Below are 9,236 nucleotides of genomic sequence, written 5' to 3' on the forward strand. Positions count from 1 at the left end.
CATTTACTAGTTTGAATATTTGACTCCACTCCTTTCTGGCCTGTAAGGTTTGCGCTACGATAATCTAATGGGTTTTCCTTTATAGGTTACCATCTTCTTTTCCCTGCCTGCCATGAGAATACTTTCTTTGTCATTGATTTTTGATAATTTTAATACAATGTGTCTTGGAGAAGGCCTTTTTGGGTTGAGATAATTGGGTGTTCTGTAGATTTCTTGAATTCCAAGCTCCAGTTCATTCCTTAGATTTGGCAAATTTTCATCAACTTCTTGTCTGAAAATGCTTTCTGATCCCTGCTCCTTTTTCTCCCCATCGATAATGCCCTTTATTCTTATGTTTCTTTTCATGATGGTATCAGCTAGTTCTTGTATTTCTCTTTCATTATTTTTCATTCTTTGTTTTCTCTCTTCTTCCTTCTGATTTATTTCTAGATTTCTGTCATAGATATCACTTATCCTTTCCTCCATTTGGTCAACTCTATTTCCCAAGCTTGCTATTTCATTCTTCATCTCTTTTAGTGTGTTCTTCATCTCCACAAGTTCTATTCTTTCATTTTGAGGGTTTCAGTCTCCTTGCCAAAAAAAACTCATTCTGCTGATCTAGTTGTTTTTTCAATTCATAGAATTGGTGATATGAATTATTTTGGATCTCATTGAATTTTTTCAGAAGTACCATCCTGAATTCTCTGTCATTTAAGTCACATATTTCTATGTCTTTTAAGTTGCATATTTCTATGTTTATTTTCTGGAGATTTTTCTCATTCTTTCTGAGCTGCCTTGTCACTTTGGGTGTTCATGGAGTTTAATGGACTATTTCTCTGCTTGGACATTAATGGAAGTGTATTCCGCTTTCTTCCCCCCTCCCCCAGAAAGAAGATTTATTATATAAAAGTCTCTCTTCAGCCTGCTGCAAAGAAGGTGTTTTTCTTTTGGTTTCCAGTAGGTGGTGTCTAATCCTCTTGGATCCCTGCTTTATATAAAGCCTTAATAATGCCTTTTTTTCCTTATAAATTTTCAATCATGCTCTCTACCCTCAGGCTCAGTCCCTGTCCCTGTCAGTGTTAGCAATAGTTTTGGTAATGTTTGCTCAAATCCCCCTGGGACTCAGCCATGTTCAGGTCTTGGAGGATATGGGAGGAGGTGCCCTCTGTGTTTGGGAGTCGGAGGCTGTGGCTCAGCCTCTCATTTTGAAATAGGCTGGTAATAATCAGCTATTGTTTCTCTGCCGTCCCCACTTCTCTGCTTTCTAACCTGATCTGTGGTCACTGCCACTGCATAGAGTTCAAAACTCTCTCAGGCAGAGCTGTTCAAGGAGTCCCCCCTACTTTCCCTCCCACTCCTCCTGCTGGCAGCTCCGGCTGCAAGAGGCAGTTTCTTTTTTTCTCCCATTCTACTACCTGACTCCTGTGGTTCTGACCTGTGGTAGCTCTTATTCACAGATCCCTCCCTCACTGAGATGTGCTTGTGTGCAGGTTGGGTGTTTTTTGTTGAATTTTAGATATTCAGTTTATTGTTGTTTCAAGATGAGAGTTCTAGAGACATCTCTCATTCTACCATGTTTCTGATGTCACCCCAAAAACTTATAATTTCTCTCTATGTTCCTACTTGTTTTCCTTTTTATTTGAACATAATTGAATCAAAGAGAAAACCAGTGGATTTTCCAAGTCTAAGGGGGATTATTATGGATATTGTTTGTTGAATTTGTTATAACAAGGTCAGAATAATCAACAGGTTAAATATCAAAAAAAATTTTAATTCAATATTCTATTGCAAAGAAAATAAAAGTTTCTCACAGATAAGCACTATAATGCAGTAGTGTCAACTTTCAAAAGATATATAGCAATAAACACATAGAGTTAAAGTGGAATTTCATAGGAAGATTATTATAAATAAGCTACTCTACTTTATTCTAGCTAAGTAGAGAATAAATGTAAATCTTATCCCCCAAAAAACCATGTTTTCAATTTTTTAAATTAATGATCATATATATTTTTCCAAGGTTTTATTCATATCTGCATAACAAGATGTATTGAACTTGCTCAGTTCATTGCCATCTCAAATTCTATATTACCTAAAAGATCAGTTTTTTAATCTTTCAAGTTCCAATCTATTAATATATGTCCTCTGATATAACTTTAATTTTAATTAAGACTGAATTAAGCGCTTGGAGTTTAAAATTTGTATTTCTACTTCTACCATTATTTATCCAGAATTTTTATATATTCATCCATCTATTCACATTCTGCACACTTCTAACATTCACATTAATACACACAGACACACTGATAAGCTCATTTATCTTCCACTCTTTCCATGCTTTCAGTATAATTATATTTTGATGTTCTGTTTTGTTAAACTCTAAATCTTTATGTAATACGCATTCCATATTTAATTATTTTACTTTAATTATAGAAAATATCTCATGACCCCTATTTTTTGAAGATAAAGATATCTGTACATCTATTTTTCTCTTCAACTCTCTTCCCAAAATTGGGCCTCATTTCAGTCAACTTACCTTGACACTGTGTTATATAGAGTTAATTTTTATAAATCCTATGTGCTGCTTACAAAATATTGTATAAATAAATTTTATCGATATTATTACTATATAAATAAAATTTGTTGGAAAACCAGGACTTTTCCTGAAATTGCACCCTTATTTGTTTTCCTCCCTTTTGCTGTTCTGCTTCCCTAAACCCCTTATCACTTTCACCTGGGGACATTTTCATAATAAATCACTTTAAAACAAACCCTCTTCTCAGGATCTGTTTCTGGAGAAACTAACTTAAGATAATATTGATGATGAACACCAAATCAGAACTTGCTAAGTTCTGTGATCTCAGTGGAGTGGCTGTGATCTCAGCCACTCCACCCTCCAAACAAGACAAAACCCAAAAGTGGTCCAGCAGTATTTAACTAATCGTGCAATTCAAGGACATATTTCAGGGCATATGTATAGGAAAATGGTAAAAACAATTTCTAGAATAAACTTATTTATAGACCAAATTGATGGAGTGGCATTTTCCCATCTCTCACTGTGGGGTAAGGTGGTGTGGGCAGGAGTTGTAGCACACAATTTGGACAGCTGCACCTACTCTTGCACCATTTATGATTTGAAAAGCATATATGATGGGTTATTGTAACTCATACTGTCAGTTTCCTGCTTCCAGAGATATCCATTAATGTTTCCACTTCTTGTCCCAATCCTTCTCTGAAGCCTAAGACCTTCTAGGGAGCCACTAGTAACCTCCACATGCAACCACATCCCAGGCATGGGGAGTAGTTAAAACCCCAGGGGAAATCCCAATCAACAAAGGTTGGAATTCAGTGTATAAACATCCCTCCTCCTTCAGTTGAAAAATTCTGGAAGGCAGTCTGGGGACTTCTCACATGTCCCAGTAGAATCAAGCCACTGTTGCTATAGCACAGAACTTGGATTGGCTTTTCCTCCTTGCCTGTCTCACCCTCTTTATATCTTCATTCCTGCTTCCTTGGATCACCTCCCAAATAAAGTACCTGAAGCCAAATCCTTGCCTCAGCCTCTACTCTCTAGGAAACGCAAATTAAGACAGAAATGCCCCCATTCCCAATCACAACACAATTGAGGAGATATCTGAGAATCACTCAGAGGTTTTGCATGTAAGCCCTGGAATGTGAGAGAATGGTTTCTGACTTATTCCTGGAGGGACTGGGGGAAACATTGAGAAGGTGCATCTCTGGGCAAGTACAGCCTTTGCCTTTGCTTACCTCTTATTCCTTCTCCAACTCTACCACAAGAGGAGCCAGTGACAACCTAGCAATTAAAGGAAGGGAAGTAGAAATATGAGGAATTGCTAGAGATGCTGACCATACACTACTGTATCTCCTAATGCAAGCTTTGAGTTTGAGATTAACACAAATTGGCACTGGGAGGGTTCGGTGATAAGACTAAGATGGTGAAATTTTAAATGGGAAGTGATGCAAACATTGATATTAGACTGAAGACTGTACTCTTTAATGCCAAAAAAAAAAAATAGAGAATGTGTTGTCATACTTGATAATGATTTCAAACTATATGATATGTCCAGGATTTCGTCTGGAGGCAGAAGGAAGTAACTGATAGAGTATCTTTGAAGAAATAGCAGTGAGAAAAATTAAGTTATCATTTGCCTGGACCCTTTCGAGTTTTTTTCAGGGATTTTTTTTTTTAGTTGCAAAAGAACAGAACTTATACTTAACTATGATATTTATAATTGCGTATAACAACTATTACCATTTTGATGCTTAATCTTATTTTTGTGTTCTCACAAAATATTTTATCAATTATTTATAGAATAAATTTATATGCAAATATAAATTTACAAGTAATTAATCTTAAAAGTAGGTATAAGTACAAGGCTAGATGTTTAAAAACTGATCATTTTGGCTATAGTTAGATGAATGCTCATAAGAAAAGATAAGTTTAACATTCTCTAGGACATAGTCCAAGGATATTAGAGACATTTTTCTGGTAGAAGTGATTGAGAAAGCTATGAAGAAGTCCTTTGAATTGAGGAAATTACCGTAGACAGACCTCTGACATGATATTAGTTAAGGTATCATTCTGAGTAGTCAGCGGTATTATAGTCTGAAAGATTTGAGTATTCCTTTTATTAGCGTTTTAAGTTCTCAAAGGCCATTTTTTCCTAAAGAAGAAGTCAAAGCAGAACAGTGTTCAAAGGTGAGAAGCATATTGCTCAGTAGCAGGGCAAGAATTAGAAATGCGGATCTATAAGAATGAATGAAAAGAATTTAAATGGTAAATGAACAGGCTAATACAAATATGTTTTATTACTTTTAATTCCTTTAAATAACATACGATTGACTAAAGCAAAAAATTATTATATTGTCTATTGGGGTCATTCATGTATATAGATGAACAAATGTAACAACCACAGTATAAAGGAGGTGAGAAGAGTAAATACGTGTATGCAGTTCTAGTTCTCATATTTTATATAAACTGGTACAATAAAAAGTCAATACTCTGAAAAACAAAGAATATAATGTAATCTGGAGCTCAACCACTTAAAAAATACAAGGTAGTATTGCTAAAATGCAGATAGATAAATTAAATTTTGAAATATTTGAATCCGAATGCAAAAATGGAAAGAGAGGAACAAAACACAACCTGACAAAGGGCATCTATGAAAAAAATTCAAAACATCATTCTTTTTTTCTATATGAGTTGTTTTTTTTAAATTTATTTTCAATTAAAGTTGACACAATATTATATTAGTTTCAGTGTACAACATTTATTCAGAAAGATATATGCACCCCGATGTTTATAGCAGCATTATTCACAGTGGCCAAGTCATGGAAACAACTAAAGTGCCCTTTAATAGATGATTGGATAAAGAAGATGTGGGACATATATACAACGGAATATTACTCAGCCATAAGAAAATATGAAATACTGTCGTTTCTGACAACATGAATGGACCTTGAGATCATGCTAAGCAAAATAAGTCAGAAAAAGCTGAGAAGCACTTGATTTCATTCATATTGTTGTAGCCGCCAGCCCCCGAAAGACACATGGACCACCAGAAATCAGTGAGTTATAGGAAACATGCTCTTTATTTAGCCAGCTGGGTCTGCCAGGGGTATGCAGACTCCAAATTAAGCAGCCCCGAAATGTAGAGGTACAGGGTTTTTAAGCGCTAAATCCCATTCCTCATTCTGTCTTAAACACAAAGGTCTATTTTTCTCCTATTCGCTACCTGTCAACCCACAGGTTGGTTGTGCAAGCAGGGGTACAGAAGCAGAAAGTTTATTGTTAGAATGTTATGTTCCCATGGGTGATAGCCTATGTTCCCATGGGCGATAGCCAAGCAGCAATTTTCCAGTCAGCACAATATGTGGAATATAAAACTAAAAGCAACAAACAAACCAGACAAACAGAGACTCATGAACATAGAAAACAGTTTAATGCTTACCAGATGGAAGGAGAGGTGGCAGGGGAGGTAGATACAAGTAAACTTAGCTTCTTTTGTTTGCTTGTTTATTTTAAATCCTTACTTTATTGGTTCTTTTAAGAGCTATAAGAAGGAAATTTTAGGATATCAAGAGATGGGATTCAATCAAACTTTTTGCTGATGCTTCTTTGATGTCTAAATGAAAACAGTTATGATACAACATTCAGACATTACCTGCAAACTTTCAACAATCTGCTGATGTAATTTTTAAAAGGAATTTGCTAATATTTATGAAAGTTTGCAAACTTGGAGTTGCTTTAACCCATCAAACTCACATCGGAGAACCTACTCTGCAGAAATAAAGCACTAATATTTGTGAATGTATAAAACTAGAATTTTTATTTAACATTCTCTAAAGGAACCAAAAACTAACAAACACACCTGTATGACCACCACTAAACAATTTTTTGAAGAAACTGTGTCATGCCCACTATTAAGGAACACAAGCATCTATGAAAAAAAGAATAAAATGTGTATAGATACCTCTAATATATTAGCAGATTTGTAGAGTTCAAAAGTTAAGCATACCCATACCAAGAAATGGAAACTTTTCCACCATTTAGTAAATTAAAATACGGTTCAGTCAGGTAGTGACCAAATATCATACAGTTTCCCAGCACAGTCAGATTGTGTGTAAATCTACATTTCTTCGCCATAATTTCATCAATGCTCTTTTCATCTCACTGTTTCGCAAGCTGTAGATAAGTGGATTCAGCAGAGGCGTCAGGAGTGAGTAAGCCAATGACATCAGTTTCTTGGTTTCTGGGGAGTAGCCAGATTTGGGCTGTAAATAGGTCATACTGGCTGTGCCATAGAAAAGGGTGACAGATGTGAGATGGGAGGCACAGGTGGAAAAGGCCTTTTGCCTTCCAGCTCTTGATGACATCTTCAGGATGGCAAAGAGAATTCGAATGTAAGACAACAGTATCAACAGGAAAGGAACCACAATAATCAAAATGGTGCCAGTGAATGCATAGATTTCAAACAAAAAGGTGTCTGCACATACAAGCTCTAACACTGCTGGGGTTTCACAAGAGATATGATTAATTTCATTGGGACCACAAAAGGGAAAACTGAAAACCCACGTGGTCTGCACAGTAGCTACAAGGATCCCTGACACCCATGAGAATATTACTAATTTTATGAAAACACTTTTGTTCATAATCATTGGGTAACTCAGAGGATGGCAGATTGCAGCAAATCGGTCATATGCCATTACCCCCAGGAGAAAACATTCAGTCCCACCAAAAAAAAGAATGAAATACATCTGTGCAAAACAGCTCACAAAGGAAATCAACGTTTTCTCAGTAGAAAGGACCACCAGCATTTCAGGCATGATGACTGCACTGAAACTCACATCCACCACAGACAAGTTCTGGAGGAACAGATACATAGGAACGTGCAGGCTCTTTTCCAGGTAGATGATGAATATGATAATGGCATTTCCCATCAGGGTCACCAGATAAATAATCAAGAAAACCCCAAAGAGCTGCTCTTGGAGTTCAGGAAAGTTAGAAAATCCCAAGAGGATGAATTCAACCACAGAGCTCTGATTTTGCCTTTTCATTTCAGTAGTGGAGTGTATTTTGTTCTTATGGACATAGTATATGAATTATGAAGTCACAGTCCAATAGCTGAGAATCTGTGTATGCATTCACCCCAGACAGTCCTGGCAGTTCATATAAACTAGAACTCATCCTGACAGAAACTAAGTTTGGCAATTTGGGAGAATGGCCAATTACTCAGATTATTGAATCTTTCAAATAAAAAGGAGGAAGTGAAGAATGTGGCTCAGGAATCTTGTCTGTAAAGTACGAAATACATAAAAATTCTTTTGCAAGTTTTACTTTATGTAGTTTGAAAATTAAACATAGCCTTAAAACAACATAAATGTTTTATAACTTATGTTCCATTCCCCTTACATTGCTATCATTTTTTATATCATACATTGCTACAAAAAATAAAGTATTAAAAAGTAAGCGGATAGAAAAAGATACCCACAAAATTTTGGTAATAACCTAATAACTCAAAAGTTATACCATGGTTCTTTTATGTTTATTATAAACATTTATCACATTCAAAATCCCTGTATGTGATTTGTTTAAATATGAAAAATGCAGGAACACACAAAGGGGATTGTATTTTAGATATACCTATAGTGGTAATATGTAAATAATTCTTGACTTCAGGCTCATTAATTTATGTATAGACTGGTCGTGGCCAATTATATTAAGATTGGCCTATATAGGAAATTTTAAGAGCTAGTTCTCTATGGCTTGCCCTTGTGACCATGATGATTCAAGAAGAGTCCAGTTTTTGTCATTCTGAAATTGTGGTTTAAATGTTTCCACTCCCTCTTTTTTTCCCCCCTCTCTCCTCCTCATCAAGAAGTTCACTTAATCATTAAACAAACACTGAGTAAGCAATTAACATTTTCTAGGCTCAGTAATCTCAGGTACATGTTTGATCCCACAACAGAGAGCTGGGAACGCAACATGATCGAGCATTGCGCCCTTACCTCGGTGCTCTGTAACTCCTCTCGTTAAACCCTGTTCCATTTTTCTCCATTATCACCAACTGACAGTTTCTATATAAATCTAACTCCCTCACGAAAAGGTGAACTCCAGGAAACAAAGATTTCGTTTTGTTCCTTGCTACATTCACAGCGTCTATTATACACGCTATGCCAATATTGGATGAATAGAGAATAAAAAATGAGGAAAATCCACCACACCTTTAAGGAACAGAGTGTTTTTTAAAAAGTGAAACCAGGACACGCCACTTTTGGGAAGCAGAAGTAGTAACAAGTGCTTTAGACATTTCAATGAGAGAAAGATTACTTTTGAATATGGAGGAAGAGTGAACAACCATAATTATAGTATGTCATCAGTGGAAGTTATGTTAGGTGGAAGGAGAAAGGTGCAAGGAGGGATGACTTGCTCAGGTCAAAGGTATTTGATGACACCTTAGCGATACAGTGGAGGCCTCCTGTCCTTTGTGTGATGTTTTGAAAACCAGCAAATACACCGTGGGAGATGAGAAACCCAGGAGAACACAGTAAGGACAAAGTAAGCTGAAGACATTAATTATTATTAGAGCGCAGATTGGTAGGACCTTAGCAGACAGAAGGCAAGTCGATTAATTTCTGAGTTGACCATAACCATCCATTAAAAGTAAATGTGTGGATTGACCTTAATAGTTGTATTTTGGATTTCAAAAAATCACCTAAAATTAGTAAAATGTAGTCAC

At 36.0% G+C, this 9,236-nt stretch overlaps 1 protein-coding gene across 1 annotated transcript; it reads right to left on the reverse strand.

Annotated features, from left to right (window-relative positions):
- Positions 1-6,609: 6,609 nt before the first annotated feature.
- On the reverse strand, positions 6,610-7,554 carry LOC105305123 (olfactory receptor 10A3-like). Its single transcript, XM_011379567.1, has one exon. The coding sequence runs from the start codon at positions 7,552-7,554 to the stop codon at positions 6,610-6,612; it is 945 nt and encodes a 314-aa protein (XP_011377869.1).
- Positions 7,555-9,236: the final 1,682 nt, after the last annotated feature.

The sequence above is a fragment of the Pteropus vampyrus genome, unplaced genomic scaffold (genome assembly GCF_000151845.1).
Source record: "Pteropus vampyrus isolate Shadow unplaced genomic scaffold, Pvam_2.0 Scaffold366, whole genome shotgun sequence".
Classification (NCBI taxonomy): Eukaryota; Metazoa; Chordata; class Mammalia; order Chiroptera; family Pteropodidae; genus Pteropus; species Pteropus vampyrus.

Excerpts from the sequence above, each read along its gene's own strand:
- LOC105305123 (XM_011379567.1), bottom strand. The coding sequence starts at position 7,554 with ATGAAAAGGCAAAATCAGAGCTCTGTGGTTGAATTCATCCTCTTGGGA.